At 52.6% G+C, this 16,283-nt stretch overlaps 8 protein-coding genes across 8 annotated transcripts; 5 read left to right on the top strand and 3 right to left on the bottom strand.

The window, feature by feature from the left end:
* Window positions 1–18: 18 nt before the first annotated feature.
* P152DRAFT_442476 (uncharacterized protein) lies at window positions 19–5,404 on the top strand. The gene is made up of 3 exons (XM_033677745.1): window positions 19–698; window positions 1,546–4,280; window positions 4,339–5,404. The coding sequence occupies exons 1-3, from the start codon at window positions 247–249 to the stop codon at window positions 5,070–5,072; spliced, it is 3,921 nt and encodes a 1,306-aa protein (XP_033530820.1). The 5' UTR covers window positions 19–246; the 3' UTR covers window positions 5,073–5,404.
* Window positions 5,405–5,980: 576 nt separating this feature from the next.
* On the top strand, window positions 5,981–7,167 carry P152DRAFT_172326 (uncharacterized protein). Its single transcript, XM_033674104.1, has 2 exons — window positions 5,981–6,182; window positions 6,236–7,167. The coding sequence occupies exon 2, from the start codon at window positions 6,244–6,246 to the stop codon at window positions 6,991–6,993; it is 750 nt and encodes a 249-aa protein (XP_033530821.1). The 5' UTR covers window positions 5,981–6,182; window positions 6,236–6,243; the 3' UTR covers window positions 6,994–7,167.
* Window positions 7,168–8,246, bottom strand: P152DRAFT_495138 (Rhamnogalacturonan acetylesterase; the record flags this gene model as incomplete). Its single annotated transcript, XM_033682233.1, has 3 exons — window positions 7,168–7,748; window positions 7,796–8,067; window positions 8,126–8,246. 3 exons carry the CDS (start codon window positions 8,244–8,246, stop codon window positions 7,374–7,376), a joined length of 768 nt encoding a protein of 255 aa, XP_033530822.1. The 3' UTR covers window positions 7,168–7,373.
* Window positions 8,247–9,355: 1,109 nt separating this feature from the next.
* On the top strand, window positions 9,356–9,875 carry P152DRAFT_375135 (uncharacterized protein; the record flags this gene model as incomplete). The annotated part of the gene is made up of 2 exons (XM_033675598.1): window positions 9,356–9,643; window positions 9,702–9,875. Coding segments are annotated over 2 exons (462 nt in total), but the record flags the coding sequence as incomplete, so codon positions are not given.
* A 182-nt stretch (window positions 9,876–10,057) lies between these two features.
* P152DRAFT_476750 (uncharacterized protein) lies at window positions 10,058–10,900 on the bottom strand (the record flags this gene model as incomplete). Its single annotated transcript, XM_033681536.1, has 3 exons — window positions 10,058–10,207; window positions 10,258–10,298; window positions 10,351–10,900. 3 exons carry the CDS (start codon window positions 10,898–10,900, stop codon window positions 10,058–10,060), a joined length of 741 nt encoding a protein of 246 aa, XP_033530824.1.
* A 1,547-nt stretch (window positions 10,901–12,447) lies between these two features.
* On the top strand, window positions 12,448–13,236 carry P152DRAFT_403929 (uncharacterized protein; the record flags this gene model as incomplete). Its single annotated transcript, XM_033676728.1, has 2 exons — window positions 12,448–13,144; window positions 13,196–13,236. 2 exons carry the CDS (start codon window positions 12,448–12,450, stop codon window positions 13,234–13,236), a joined length of 738 nt encoding a protein of 245 aa, XP_033530825.1.
* A 293-nt stretch (window positions 13,237–13,529) lies between these two features.
* P152DRAFT_517006 (OSCP-domain-containing protein) lies at window positions 13,530–14,657 on the bottom strand (the record flags this gene model as incomplete). Its single annotated transcript, XM_033682982.1, has 4 exons — window positions 13,530–13,927; window positions 13,978–14,070; window positions 14,126–14,443; window positions 14,502–14,657. 4 exons carry the CDS (start codon window positions 14,655–14,657, stop codon window positions 13,814–13,816), a joined length of 681 nt encoding a protein of 226 aa, XP_033530826.1. The 3' UTR covers window positions 13,530–13,813.
* A 532-nt stretch (window positions 14,658–15,189) lies between these two features.
* Window positions 15,190–16,282, top strand: P152DRAFT_374494 (hydroxymethylglutaryl-CoA lyase; the record flags this gene model as incomplete). The annotated part of the gene is made up of 2 exons (XM_033675583.1): window positions 15,190–15,387; window positions 15,443–16,282. Coding segments are annotated over 2 exons (1,038 nt in total), but the record flags the coding sequence as incomplete, so codon positions are not given.
* Between the last annotated feature and the right edge of the window lies 1 nt (window position 16,283).

Below are 16,283 nucleotides of genomic sequence, written 5' to 3' on the forward strand. Positions count from 1 at the left end.
TAGAGTACCAATCCACCAAGATTCACTTCTTCTCTATTAATACCACCGCGACTATTACCACATGCAACTCCATCCGATAATATCACACCTGTCTTTATCGTGCACAGAGTGAATAGTTGCTTCGGTCTTGATCACATAGTGGTTTTCTCTGGTGCCTACTGTACCACACCATGCATCACCTGTATTGCAATCGTCTCTTCCTCCGATATATGAGCAACCTATGAAGTCTGAATTCCGGGTACTATCATGTCCAGCACCTTTCCGGATCTCTCTACCCCTCTGGGCCATGCCACCTCCCCAAGTGGTCTTCCGTTACAAAAAGAGCGTCGAAGACTACGGCATCACGGAGATGGGTCATCTTCTGCATCAATCGCGTCCAGCGACGGTGGGCGGTTGGCTGTGGAAGAGCAATCCAGTCACAGGCTACGAGCATCCTTTGACGAGGCCCTAGACAAGCTCAAAGACCGGCGACGACGAAGCATAACCGCGGCACGACTACGGATCAGACGAGAAGATTCGGTTGATCTTCAGTCGAACCAGTATACGGGGCGGTATACCGGGCTAGAGAAGGAGCATGAAGACAAAGAACCACTGCGTCGGTTGCTAGACGGACATCAGAACATGTCCTCGTCGGTGGGGCTGGAGAGGAGGAGTAGCATCGCCAGCGATATGGTGACTGAGGAGTCGGATCAAGACGAGTAAGTTTGATTTTGAATCGTGTCTATTCATCTTTCTACTTCCTGCTTCCTTCTCTCTTGTTCGTGATCCGTCGTCAAGCCTGCATCATTGCTTGTGGATGTTGGACCGGTGGGCGGTGGTGGTGATGGAGCGGGGGCCAGGGCATACGTCAACTATAAGCTAGGCCCCCCGCAGGCTCTCCACCAGCCACCAAGCTCACCACTAGACTCTCCCCTCCCTCCCGCTCTTCCCCGCTATTTTTCTTGCTTGGCTTGGGAGTTTGGACCTTTTCCTGCCACTGCTGTTCACCTCGCTGGGGACTCAAATCACAGCCACTTCCTGTGGATCCTCAATGATGCCTCGTACCTGCGGGCCCCCTTGGAGTAGAGACGGCGGCTCCGACAGGCCGACACCTTACCCAGCCTCTTTGGTTCCTTGGTGCTGGGCTCTGGACTCTGGCGCTCGGTGCACCAGCACAGTTGGCGACTGTCGACCAGGTGCCTGCGCCGTGCCACTGTTAGAGAATTCGGTGGACATTGGAAAGCTTCACAGCTTGGACCATCATCGACTAAACCTCAATTACGTCGCCCCCAATTCACCTCTTATTCATCTCCTCCACCGCCTTGTTTTCTATATCCTATGATATTATCTCGGCACCAGCACTTCATGAATTGATAATCATATCGCCTCTATTCCTTATATTTTCACCTGCTGCCGCGCTGCAAATCCCTGCCTTTTGTTCCGAGGAAGGGCTCATCCATGAAGCTTTGTCCCCGACCTATACCTTAGCACGTTTGCCTGTCATACACGAGTGGTGTCTCCATGTTTCCATCGGATATCTCATCATTAACTGTTTCTTGACCATAGATGTCCAAATCGGCCGTCCCTCTCCCCACATGAATCTCACTCAGCATTGCTGACCCTCTCGTCACCGCTCGTTACCGCTGACGCAATTACTATCCCTATTGATTCCGTAAAACACTCCGACCCCGCAACATCCAACAATCTGGCGACTACAACCACCGATTCTCTCGAAGCTCCCTCCCCAAAACGACAACGCAGTCCTTCCCCTGTGGACAAGTTAAAGGGCGCCTTTATACCAGGCAAGCGACCGTCAACCCCGAAACCAGGCAGCGACTCCGACTCCTCAAAGCGAGGAACTCCTAGTACTGGGGGAGGAGGTGGGTTCGGCGCAATCATCGGTAGTAGGAAGGGGACCTTCGGTCGAAAGGGATTCACTTCGGAGAGCGTTCCGTCCTTGGAGAGGCCGGGCTCTGCACCTTCAGGTTCCCGGGCTAAGGTCGCAACCACACCCTCGAAGCTCGATACCAGTATCCCCAATACACCGACTATCAGCATTGTCGCAGCTTCTCCGACCACTTTCGTCACTCCGCCGACACCGACCGATCCTGCTCGAAAATCCTCCGAGCCAGAAGAACCCTCCCCACCTTCGTCCCGATCATCCGATTCCAAAACCGACTCTCCGGTGTCCGCCACACGTCGCCGTGGGATATCAACATCCGCTGTTCCACCCAAGCTCCCCAATAATGCCGTCTCTGCCCCGTTGACGCCCCATCTGGAAGAGGTCAAAACTCCGGGAGGCAGTTTCATCACCCCAGCGGCAGCCGGCGGTTTCTTCTCCTCAGTCTTCTCCGCCGCACAGACCGCGGCCACTTCCATCACTAATACCATAACAAACACGAGCATTGTTCCCGGGTCGAAAAAATTACCCACTGCGCCCCCTGAGTCAAACACTGGACAGTCGGGTGGTGAGGAGGTTATACTTAGCGTTCCCGTAAACGAGCGCCGAACGGAGAGCATCGGAGAAAGGAAACAATTAGCCGTCGAGACACTCGGCTCGGGGAATTTAAGCCTCAGTCACCTCGGCATATCCGAATCCACTCCCGAGCTTGGATCTTCGAGCCCCCAGGTCGGAACTGCAAAGTCGTCAACGACACTGATGAATTCCCTAGTTCGTGAGGATGAGGCGAATGCCAAAGCTGAGGATAGCGCAGCAGCAAGGGCGATATCAGCGGCATATAATGACAAATCCAGCGGGGAGAATCTGGGCACCGATTCAATCAAACCCCCAGCCGAGCGATCCCGTGCTGGCACTAGTTTGTCCGAGGATACGACCCCTTCGATGAGGTCGCAAAACTTCGACGTCGATGGCGCCAGCCCAAACGGGCACCGCCGGACTGGAAGTATCCGGAGTCGCGTCAGCGGTCGACACCGAAGGCACCGGGCCAGCTCGGCCACCACCGGTGGGACGATTGCGGCAGCAATAGGGGCGAGCACAACGGGTCTCGTCAACCCATTAGGCCAAACAGGTCCGCGCCTCACTGGTTTCGCCGTTGCAAATCCGAAGCGAAACCGCGACTTTCATCAACTTTTCCGGAGCGTGCCCGAGGATGACTACTTGATTGAGGATTACAGCGCGGCTCTTCAGCGCGAAATCCTGCTGCAAGGACGGTTGTATATTTCGGAAGGGCATATCTGCTTTTCTTCCAATATTCTGGGTTGGGTCACTAACTTGGTCATCTCCTATGACGAGGTGGTCTCGATTGAGAAGAAGTCTACCGCCGTCATTTTCCCCAATGCCATTGTGATTCAAACCCTGCATGCGCGCAACGTTTTCGCAAGCTTGGTCAGCCGAGACACCACATACGACTTGATCATCAACATCTGGAAAATCAGCCACCCGAATCTGAAAAGCTCTCTCAATGGCGTCACGTTGGGTACCGGAACCGGAGACAAGACCGAAAAGGCGGATTCCATGCTTTCCGACGAAGAATCCATCTCCTGTAGTGACGACGGTTCCGGCGACGAGAACGAGGAATTCTACGATGAAGATGCGGATGATGGTTCCGACGGTTTCAGCGGTGAAGGGAACATGACCACAATTGAACGGTCATTTACTGCACCTTCCCTAGCTCCAAGCGACACTGGGACGACCATGACCGGGCTCGATACTCTTACCGTGAAGAGTGACACGACCGTAATTCGCAAGGGTTCTGGCGGGGTAGCCAGCGAATCCACCCAGGAACGGACTACAAAGATGGGTGCAGGCGGCGAAGCATTGTCCACCACATCCGGCGCTGGTGCAGGTGGTCCGGACAGTCCCGGGCCTCTAACACACGCACCGACAGATTGCGGCGATGCAGATCAGCACTACGACAAGCTACTCATCGACACGGTCATTGCAGCTCCGCTTGGGAAGATCTACAATCTGCTCTTCGGTCCAGGCGCAAGTACATTCATGCGACGTTGGCTATCCGAAGACCAAAAATGCACCGAGGTGACAATGGAGGATGACAAGAGAGGGTTGGGGGAGGAGCAGCGGTCGAATGGCTACAGCTATATCAAGCCGCTCAACGCAAGCATTGGTCCGAGGCAGACAAAGTGTGTGATTTCGCAGCACCTGGAGCAGTTCGAGCTCGACAGGGCAGTCTCGGTGCTCTGCTCGACACAAAATCCAGACGTACCGAGTGGGAACGTATTCGTGGTGAAAACGAGGTATTGTCTCATGTGGGGACCAGGTGGAGGGACGAGGATGGTGATGAACTTTACGGTGGAATGGAGCGGGAAGAGCTGGTTGAAAGGTATGTGGCGCTACAGCCCGTCGCACACGTTCGTGCACGTTTGCTCACTCGAACACAGGGCCCATCGAGAAAAACGCCCACGATGGCCAAGTCACGTACGCCAAAGAACTCGCCACCGCCCTCCGCCTCGCCGTCGCTGCCCCATCCAGAGTCCTCAAACCCTCCAAACCCGGCGCCAAACCCCGCCGGAGACGCAAGGACGCTCCCGCCGAGGAACGCATCACCCCGACGCCCACTCGCGAGGAGAAACGGCACAAGGGCTGGACCGTCGTCGAGGCGCTTCGTAGCACGGTCGTGCCACTCATCGACATCGTCAGCATGCTCGGCATGCCCGGGGTGCTGACGACCCTTGTCGTCCTCATCTTATGGCTCTGGCTCCGCGTCACCCGCCTCCAAGACAGCGTCGCCGTCGCCCCTCTCAACATGGTCGGCGGGGTGCGAGGGCCGCACAGCATCCCTGGCCCAGCGCGCCTCGCGGCGTACGAGCAACTATGGGAGCAAGAGGAGAACGAGTTGTGGAAGTGGCTAGAGGATCGAGTCGGGGCGGCGGAGATGGCAGACGTGGCGGCGAAGGAGCGGATGCCGGGAATGACGCGGCAGAAGAAGGAGCAGCAGGAGCGGGCGATGCGGGACCGGGTGGAGGGGGCGGTGGGAAAAGGGATGGATGAGCGACGGATGGACGAGGCGATTCGGGTGACGAAGGAACGGTTGGAGGCGTTGGAGGGGGCGGTGCGGAGGCGGAAGCACGAGGAGAAGGAGGGCATGAGCGAAGGTTCGACGAGCAAAAGATAGCTGGATGTTGGGAACTTTTTTTGGCGATGGCGTTGATATCGAATGAATTGCTGCATGACGGAGCGCGGGAATGGTCATCACGAGCGGCGTCTGGTTCGGCGAGCCCGCCATCGCCATTGTATCTACCTTGGTCTCTTAGACATGGTATGAAAGCAGGGGATGATCCCCATGATTTTCTTATATCATATAATTTACAGGTCAGTCGCCTCATTAAGCTGTGCTGCTTGGGGTGTGAGTAACTGGAGAACTGCCTCGTCACATGTGTGTTAGAGACGTTCTTAGCTGTCCTATATAGCGACCTCGGCCACGCCCTCTCTCCAACTTCAATCCAGATGCTCGTATTCCATTCTCTCGTCTCCATCAGCCCTTTGGAATTCCCCAACCGTCCACTAACATTAAGAGGCCATCTTCTAGCATCAGTAAAGGAGGATTGGAAATATGTTTCAGCCCTGCGTGAAGCACCCCTACCACCGCCAGGATTGTCTGGAACGTTGGGGATGGTGAGCCAAATTCACAAGGCGGTTGGGAGTCACGGTCCGAGTCAAGCACGGAATATGGTACAGAGTACATACAGAGTGTCCCGTTTCTTCTTTATAGTACTCATGTTCCTTATCTACGGTAATGGCGCAGCAGTATTCCGCGCATTTTTCTTCAGAGTCTGATCTTTGTTTGGTAAGAGCAAAATGTCTTGGTTGCATCCCGGAGTTACTATCTATCAGTCTGCTCGACTCAGAACACGGCAGACCCCAAGCAGTCCGATGAATTTCCAAGATGGCTAAAGTCGTAAATGTCAAGAACAGCGGATGAGCGTGCTGCAATTTTTGGTTCTTTTTGTCCAGTTGGTACTTCGTGACTGTTCCTTGGAACGGTTCCTGTTCCCGTCCGAGTTTGGACTGAGGTCCCCAATGGTATTGCGGAATTTCTCGACATTATAACGGTTAATGTGGTCCATTTGATTACTTTCACACATAAAAGGTCGTCATCTTCACCGTCGTCTTCGTCTTCAACCACCACTCTTATCACGCGCAGAACATTGATTCTGCTCTCTGAACCTAAGGTTGAACACTTCCTCACAAATAGATAACACACTAATCGGAGAACACTCCTTCAGTAAGGTTCCTTCGGCTTGTCCTCAGAAACTCAACCGACTAATATATTTGCAGTCTCCAAAATGGTCAAACTATGTCACCCCCTCTCTGCCCTCGTGGCTTTGGAGGCTATGGCTGCACCACTCCACCTCAAAGAGAGTCACAAGCGTCATAGTCATTCTGAAGGCGCACTGCTTGGTATCAGAGAGAATAGGGTTGAGGATACCATCCCCACAATACTAGGGCTCCTTGAAATGGACACTATCAATGCCACAGGTCCATGGTACCCCTTCCTCAACAAGATCTCATCCTGCCACCACCAAGATGGAAAGCTTTACTGTTTGCTCAATGGCCGTGGAAGTCTCTGCTCTGAGGACCGCAAACAAGAGACCACGGCGGTGAGCAGTCATAGCAAAATTCAAAGGCACCCACTCGACCAGTTGACCAAACTTCGCGACTGGGAGTGCGGCCATAACGAAATCAATCACTACAAGAAGAGATATTTAGAGTATGAGACTGCCAGGGCGAAACTCATGGCTGAGAAGGGGTACAACCTTCAAGCCAAAGGGGGCAAGGTCAAGGACCTGGAGAGGGAGCTTGGGCTTGATTGGCAGACCCAACGCATTCGGCAGCAAATGCTCGACCCTATAATCCGCGCGAAGAAAAAGGAACGGGTGCAGCTCAAGAAGGATCGGAAGCGGGAACGGAAGAAGTGGGCGAAATGGTGGAAGAAAGAGCAAAGGTCCCGGGCACACGGCAACGACAAGCGCGCAGAACCCGATATCCCGCGGGTCTCCCGTGATGACTCGATTCCTGATTCTCCGGAGTCTTGAATATATGCTCTCTTTCGCGATGACCCCACACTAGAACCAGTGACGCATCACCATCATGGCTGACGCAGGTGGGAAACTCCCAAAGACGTTTGGAGGAAGTTTTCGACCGGATCATACACCCCCTCCGATGGCGAGGATTCCGATACCCTCGACCGCCGTGGCCTCGCCGCCTGAACGCCACTCCCATCCATTCACTCTACATCGAAATGCGAAGACGACCGCGGCAAGTACTACTGGCCCTACTGCTCCATGTATTGGAACTGGATAGATGCGGATCAACTTCGAAAGCAACTGGTCTTGATTGCAGTTTGTTCCTAATCTTCTCCATAGGAACGATAGTTTAGTTGATTAATCAACACCACAGTTCAATACACACTTGTCTATATGCATTGCCCTGCCACATCCACCGACTTGATGCTCACAAGTGGTTTCAGCTTTCCTTCTCCACAAAGCACCGCTTTCACAAACGTCTTTGCCACAAATTCCGCACCCTTGGCATTGGTATGTGTGTGATCCACCGGGAACATTGCCTTCGTAGCAGAGGCGCCCGCGGCCTTGTACGATTGCGCTGCATACGCAAAATGATCGATATACTCGGCTCCCGGGACTTGCGCGGCGGCCTTCTTCGCCAATTCGACAAAACGGGGCGGACCGGCCGAGAACTTGTTGGTCTCCCAGGGGTTGTTCGGTGTTTGGGAGGATATAATCACCGTAGCTCCCAGCGATGTGAACTTCTTGCCTGCCGTAGAGATATACTATGCCCTCTCAGCATCATGGTCTTCAGCGTAATAAAGCGACTTACATATGGGAACGTCCGCACGGTTACTTTCTTCCCATTAAACGTGCTCTGGCAGACTTCGTTGCCTTCTCCAGGACAACCGGACCGGCCATTATCGTTCTTCAGGCTCCCTCCATCATTGTGACCGAATTCTATTACGACAATATCACCAGGCTTTACAACCTTGGCAATCTCGTCGAACCGTCCTTCAACTGTGTAACTGCGTGCGGAGCGACCGCCAATCGCTTTGTTGACGACGGGGACTGAGACGTAGTTCTTCAGATATTCGCCCCATCCTTTCGCTTGATTAGCCTCGGCAGGATCGGGAAGGTAATATGTTGCTATTAGTTGTACCTTGTTTCTTTGGGGGATTTGAATCTTTCGCCATCGTCGAGTCCCCCGCAAGGTAGATAGTGACTGCAGCCGCATGCTGCAACAGCCAAATCACGGCGACGACAAAGGTCAAGGAGCGCATCTTCGGTTCCTACGAATGATACGGATCGCTAAGATGCGGGGGAGAATATACTAACGGATGACTCTAGTAGATGGGCAACAGACATGACCTGGCCTATATAGGAATACTCCAGCTGAGAGGCCTCAGCAAATAGGCAGTTTATGTCCAGAGGTATGCGCTCATGACTATAGGCAAATGACTTGAGCAAATATGACACGGAGAAGAGACGGAGGGAACCATATATTTAGCCGGTATAGAACTTTAATATGTAACGAGATAATTCCATCCATAGCCAGGCTAGTAACTTGATGATTTGAACGATTAAGACGATAGATTTACTTCAGCGATAGTTAGTTATAAACGATGCGATAAAGTATACTACCGTATCACGAATACTCTGCTGCAGCCGATCCATTTGTTCTCCTCGTGTTCAACCATTTGGAACATTATTCATCGAAGATCATTCTAGAAAAGAGATCTGGTGTCCGGGCGATGTGTTCATTGAAGATCGATGCAGGTAAAGCATAGAAGAGGCTGGAGTGCGGGAGAACCCCTTGTCTCTCTCTCAATCCTATACAGATTTACCCCTGACTAGTCACATCTATATTGATTAACTTCTAATATTACACTCCTTCATGTTGCCGCTCCAATGTGATTTCAATCTCTGTCAAAGTTTCCTTTCAATTTAATTTCGGGGCTTGACTGGTGACCTGACGCAACCAGTTGCCTTCGGTCCAGATGAACTATCATCAAACGATAGGATATTGTGGAAGGTTGTCCGGGAAATACAGTGGTCAATATGCGAACAATCGCTTGGCCAAATTTCTATCGCCTGCTGACTGGCGAACGCATGGAGATTTGAGGGTTTAGGAGAACGCCCTCCAAACTCATTCTAATTTTATACTTTGACATCCATCCAGACGAAGAAGAGTTGGACGGCCCATAAGATGGATGGAATCTTTTCCGAGTTTGCATTATCTCTTCACGCCTGTCTTTCATTCCTGAATCATCTTACTCTGCAATACTTCGTCAACCCGATCATGGCCGTCCTTCACTCATTCCGAACCCTGATCACCGCCGTGTGCTTTGCATCACTGGCGGTCTCCCAGAACCAGAGTCAACCCGAATATCAAGTGCGCGGCATAACATTTGGCGGGAGCGGCTGTCCTCAAGGGTCAAACCTCTCGATCCCGGGACTCAAATCGACGTACTTCGACGACGCCTTCGAGGCGAAGTTTGGAGGGGATGAACGCGTTACCGATCAGCGAAAGAACTGCCAAATGAACATAGCCATCTCATACCCGCTGGGATGGCAGTTTAACCCGCCTTCCACAACTACTCTCGGCTACGGGGACCTTGTTGCAGGAGTGAATGGACTGGTGAGATCGACGTATTATTTCTCTGGATCATCGGACCAGGTAAGGAGTGGCCGCAGTAATCCATCCCCTCGCCAACGCATTCTGATTTCCCTCCTAGACTACGACCGACCTCGAATTGACAGGACCAGTTGCTGGGTACTTCAGCAAAACGGAATCCTCGCCCGTTGATTTGTGGTCGCCATGCGGAAGTGAAGGAATGCTCAATATCAATCTCCAGGCACGCATCACGGGCGGTAGGACGAACGAGACGAGTCGCATTCGAGTCGATACTTTGATATTCAATGGTCCAGGTAACAAGCCGGGTCTCAAATGGAGGCGATGTCAGGGAGGGAGGGTATCACTGTGATCCACTTGCGGAAGAAATGTTATCTGACGATCAATGTTCGCGATGGTGTTTTTGGCGTGAGGTAGATCCCTCTGCAAATGGACAGTATTATCCTGTTATCCCTGCTATCATTTGTATACCCGAAGAGTGTGAGCGTTCTCATCAATCTCATGGTCCGCTTCCGTGTATGCCGATTGACGGAACCTGGCTCTGGTTTCCGTCGTATTCACTGGCGTGTCGCCTGGCTTCCACGGAGCCGGACCAGGGATTTTGAAGACCTGCCAAATATCAGAAGAGTCCAACCTATAAGTTGGGTGTCAGCACATACCGATTGATCACCGCTGGCGATATCAATACTGAGCGAAGAACCTAAGTCGAGTGAGAACCATCTGTATTGATCTAATTTGAACTAGACACGAACCATTTTGTTCATAGAGCCCAGGGAGCGACACCCTCACATGATCTGGAGCAATCCCGGCTTCGCTGTAGTTTCGACTCATGTAGGCGAGCTGTCCGCAATACGGGTAGAACTGAGGACCCGCTCCATTCGAATTGCCGAGAATGACGACCTCATGTCGGATGAGGTAACCCCCGTCTGGCATTCCGGCGGGGATGGTGCTTATGAATGAATTGTTCCTCTCCGCGAGGGCTCCTGGAGCCCATCCCCCTTTTGCAACTGTCCCAGTAAGCAACCCCGACTCGGCGACCTTGAACCACTTCGCTCTTGTCGGTCGGAACGTTGCGCAAGCCGTGCGACCGCCACATTCTGTCATCCACACTGTGATGAAGCCAGACTTGTCCGCCCATGGAGGAGCATTGAAATGTGCGGTAATTTCTTCACCACCCTCGACAATAGTGGATTCGTACTGGGAACCACCAGGGTTGTTGCAGGGTAAGTATCGACTATTGGGGTCTGTAATTGGCTCGTCGGCCCATGATCGCTGCATGGAGGTTTCCAGGTCGTTGTTCATTTCTTTGAACCAGCTACGGGAACTGTTTAGCGGCCGGCCTCTGTTAGAGGTCAAGATGCGTACCCATGGTGCCATACACCGGTTATCGTATATCCGTCTAGTACCGTTTAGCGGAAAAGCATGGGCAGGCTTAAGAAGACTTGCCAATTTGACCTTGAGCCACGGCTGCCGTAGCGAACGCAAACAACAGACTTATACTCCTCATGACAGCGTTTACGTAGTGTAGCAATTTGTGTGAGATGTAGAACGGTATATACTTGGAATGAGAGGAATACTGGAGATTCAGAAAGGAGAAGATAGACAGGTTGAGCCTCGACTAAATACGTCGACGCATGCCGAAAGATAGAGGAGTACTTTCCATTCCGAAGTATATCATCCAGTATATCATCCACAGGGTAATATCGGACAGTAGGGCAGCAGGTCAGGATAGTAGCGAATACCAAGCTTCAGTCAAGAGATCTGCAGAAGTTCTTGAAGCTTCATTGTTGAAAGTCGGACGGGATTCCAACAGAACTGGCCAAAGCAAGCTGCAATGATATAAACACGATAGAGATGGACAAATAGACCGGGGAGAAGCTGGATCAGGAAATGCAATGGCCAATAGAGATGACATCTTCGTTTAACCTCTCGGAACTTGTAGTTGATCAGTACCCTAAATGAAACACCGTAGAGTGATATCGTCAACCCTACACAGCAAGATCGAGGTTCATCAGTGTATAAATGCATGTTGGCGAGCCTTGAAATTAAGCTTATATTTGCACTCTCTAGCCCACCAATCGCACCCATAGGGTGGACGTCCAGTTGTCGGTGGAATCTGCCATCCAGAACATTTATGGCAAGGAATGAAGCACTCCTTATGACTTGATGATCAGCTGGCGGCCTTCGTGAGCCTTAGGAGAGAAACATAAGATCAACGACTAGAATTGATGAAAACGATTGGATATTGAAGCATTGAACTTAGAAGAAACAGATTGTCCACAACAACGAATATGTCGGCACGATAGGGAGCAGGAACATATACGTATCTATTCCCAAATGTACCTCACCTCCCAAAATGCGTACAAGTGAGGATTGCAACACATAGAGACATTGGAGATCCTTCTTTCTAATGTTTAGAATGAACAATATCTGGAAAATAATGTAAATTGTTCTTGGCGTTGTGTGAATGTTGATTTCAACAAACAAATAATAAATGCCTAACTGCCTGAGGCATAAATATGCCATGTGACTGATCGGAGGTCATGTGATTGATTGGATGAGATTTACCGAGCATCCGATTGGCTGCGGTGACGTCGATTTCAAAGAGCCGCATCCGCAGTGACTGTTAATATGTGATTGTTAATACACCGTACATGTCGCCTATTCATCTTTGATCACGGCATCTTGTAATGTCATTGATGAACGATCACTTATACCAATTTCATTCCTAACACCTCATCGACCGAACATCGAAAATCATGTCGATTCCACGCTCCGCCGCTCCCATGCTCACCCGACTATCACGAGCCGCCTCCTCCATCTCATCACGATCCATCCCGACCTCAATAATGTTCCGCTGCCCACGCTGTTCTCCCTTACGAACATTCACCTCCACCCCCTCCCTCCACACCTCTCACTCCTCCCGCCGCCAGCTCCAAACCGCCACCGCCTACCACCCCCATTCACTCAGCTCCGACCTCCCCCCGCCCCCAAGGAACACCGGCGTCCCAGACACCAGCATCGCAGGCGGTGTGCCCGAAACCTCCGGGTCGCGGCCGCCGCGACTGATGCAGAAGCATGGGAACGAAGGAGAACGCCCCAGCATCAGCGTCACTGAGGGGGAGGCGCAGAAGAGCAAGCCCGTCGTCCGGGAGACGGTCCAGACGGGCGCAGTGGAACCCAGCGCCGCGGCGACATCACCAGAGGGCCCGAAGTCACAGGAGAAACCGAAGTCCGGAAGACGAAAACTGAGGGCGCGAAAGGCGGCGATTACGTTGTCGCCGGACGCCGTGCAGGCGCTGCGGGGACTGTTGGACCAGCCGGAACCGAAGCTGATACGGGTTGGTGTGAAGAACCGAGGATGTTCGGGACTGGCGTATCAATTGGAGTACGTCGATAAGCCGGGAGCATTCGATGAGACGGTCGAGCAAGATGGGGTTAAGGTGTTGGTGGATTCAAAAGCGCTGTTTAGCATTATTGGGAGCGAGATGGATTGGGTGGAGGATAAATTGAGCGCGCGGTTCGTGTTTAAGAACCCGAATATCAGTGAGTATCTGCCGCCTCCGTGTTCGTGGTCCGTATGCTAACTATTTGAAGCGGAGCAATGCGGTTGCGGAGAATCTTTTAGCATTGGCTAGATATACCCTTAAATTAGACAGCAACGAATATCTCCTGCGAAATTATCAGCTTGCATGACGGAGTATTGGCACAATCGTGTGGTCGAATTCCGGATAGGATCCCGTATTAATTTTCTGCCGTCCATCGACCATATCCATGATTTATATAATCCCACCACTATTTGTTCCCGTTTGCGGTTCGGAAATGACTAGACCGGAATGGGCATCCCCCGATCTCGATTGCTTAGCTGTCTATATACGTCAGATACGAGGAAACCATGTCGACTCCTAATCTGTCCAGAGGAGCCGAGCTTGATTTAGGGGCAGTTGTACTGGGTGTTTGTGAAGGGGTGCTTTAATTCAACACAAGTAGCGAAGGAGATACCTTGTGATGAACTATTTCATAGACATTCCAAGTGCATAAGACTCGTTCACCTATAGCCCTAGGACTACGAGAAACACACAAAGTTCATCCTACACGCACATGAATGCTTGGGACCGGGTAGTTTGAAAGCGTTGGCGACTTTGCTTCTCCTACAAGTACATACAATAGAAAAGCCGGTCTAGTAAGCCGCGAGCTGCGGAATCTACAGATCGCTTAAAGAGTATCTTTCAAGAGCTTGTTCATGCGTGCCATCTTGGCCGACACGCTCACATCAATCGTCCTGTCTCCGATTTCTACCACGAGACCTCCACGAATGTCAGGGTTCACCTAGCCGCATTAGCCTTGATCCGACGAAAACAGGACGCATGACGACAAACCTTAGAGACCACCTTTAGTCTCTGGCCTTGCTGAATGTACTGCGACTTGGCAACCGCAGCCTCAAGTTGCTTGAGAACTTTCTGGTCAAGGGGCTGTCGGGCGTTAGCAAATCCGACCGGCTAATCATCGATCCGTCACAATCCATACCGCCGCGCTCGTGACAACCAGCTCGACCTCTCCCCGGTAGGCGCTCATCAGTTGCCCGAACTTCTCGCACACAGGCTCCAACACCCCCAAGCGGTTGTTCTCGGCCAGGGTGATCAAGAAGTTCTTCACGATGTTGTCCTTATCCGCCGACGCGGACTGCTTCTGCAGCTCGGCGGCGAGCGCCTGCTTATCGCTCGGGGTCAGGGTCGGCGATGCGAGGATGTTCTGCAGCTTGGCGTCCTTCTTCAGGACGGCGGCCAGCGTCTCCAGCGCCTTCGAGACCGGTTCGAGGGAGGAGGATTTGGCGGCCGCGGTGTACTGCGAATGTTGTCAATGGAGAAGTCCACGATCCAATTGTCGGAGTCTATGGACGTACGAGAGCGCTGGCATAGGTTCCATCGATGCCGAACAGGGCGACGGGAGGTTTCGTCGATGGGCCGGACGCGGGCGTGGCGTAGTATCGGACGGAGGCCATTGGGGCACGAGGCACGCCCGAGCGGACGGCCTGGGTGAAAAGTCGGCGGGACAGCATCGTGAGAAACGCTGTGAGGGGATGGAAGGGGATGGGAGATGGAGTGGTTGATGGAAAGAATCAATAGATGGATATTTGACGGAAGCTCTTTCGACGTTGTCGGTTGCCAAGCCTTTAGGAACGCGGCTTTTGCCGGGGAACTTCCATTGTTCCATACAGCCAACCATACTCCGCACATCCATAGCAACCATACAACTATACAATCAGATACACTCTTATTCATGTTGATTTGATCTCTCTCTGCTAGTACATGGTCCTGTTTACCCTCCAAATCGAAAGCGATACAAGCCATTGCCTGTTATTGCCTGTTATTGCCTTGGGATTTCAATTCTAGCACCCTCAGACTCCGAGAACCCCTCGCTTTAGCCGGACGCAAGGAGGTTCCATGCTTCACTCCGACATTGTTGTTTGAGCGTAACTGCTACCGGAAGTTGTTGTATGCACGATGAATGCCGGCTTAGCACGTGTTGGTTCTCGTTACGGGCGGAGAAAGGTAGTCTCGCTCGCCAACGGGGCTCCACGGAGCTTCCCAAGAAGCTTTGCGAGCATTGCGACTCCAAGCAGCGACGATCATGTCGAGATCATCGAGGTCGGGGCTCGCGATGGGCTACAGAACGAGAAACAGGCGATTCCCTTGGAGACGAAAATTAAGCTCATAGAACGGTTGGCGCAAACAGGACTGAAGACCATCGAGGTAGGGTCGTTTGTCTCGCCGAAGTGGACACCGCAAGTATGAGATCAAGACTTGATGTCAACGCTCGACAGCTCTAACTGCAGACCGCCAGATGGCTAACTCATCCGAAATCCTACAACACGTCTTAGAGACTCCTCCACAATCTCCCCATCCCATCTCGTACCAGTTCCTTGTACCCAACCAAAGAGGCTTCGATAATTTCTTGTCCACATATTCTCGGCTGGGCTACGTCTCCAAATCCTCTAATTCAGAGGAAACTGCCGGGTACGTGGCCAATGACAAACGCTTGCCTTCTGCAATCGGAACCGTAGACGTCTCCCTCTTCACGGCCGCCACCGAATCGTTCACCCAGAAGAACACAAACTGCAGCATATCCGAATCACTAGACCGCTTCCGCCCGATCGTCACGGCGGCGAAAGCGCTCGGACTTCCCGTCCGGGCATACATCTCCGTCGCCCTCGGCTGCCCGTACGAAGGACCCGTCGCACCACAAAACGTTTCCGAGCTCGCGATCAATTTGCTGGAAATGGGGGCGGACGAGATCTCCGTGGCCGACACCACGGGAATGGGAACACCCACGACGACGCGGACGCTCTTGAAAACGCTCAAAGCCGCGGGGATCGAAATGCCGGATATCGCATTGCATTTCCATGACACGTATGGACAAGCGTTGCCGAACGCGCTGGTGTCGTTGGAGTATGGCGTGCGGAAGTTCGATGCGGCGGTGGCGGGGTTGGGGGGATGTCCGTACAGCCCGGGCGCCACCGGAAACGTCAGTAGCGAGGATTTGGTGTACATGATGGAGAGCCTGGGGGCGCGGACGGGGGTGGATTTGGGGGCGTTGAGTGAGGTCGGCGACTGGATTAGCCACGAAGTAGGCCGACGGAATGAAAGCAGGGCGGGGAAGGCGCTGCTCGCGAAGAGGAAGAAGA

This window comes from Eremomyces bilateralis, assembly GCF_010015585.1.
Source record: "Eremomyces bilateralis CBS 781.70 unplaced genomic scaffold P152scaffold_27, whole genome shotgun sequence".
Taxonomy (NCBI): Eukaryota; Fungi; Ascomycota; class Dothideomycetes; order Eremomycetales; family Eremomycetaceae; genus Eremomyces; species Eremomyces bilateralis.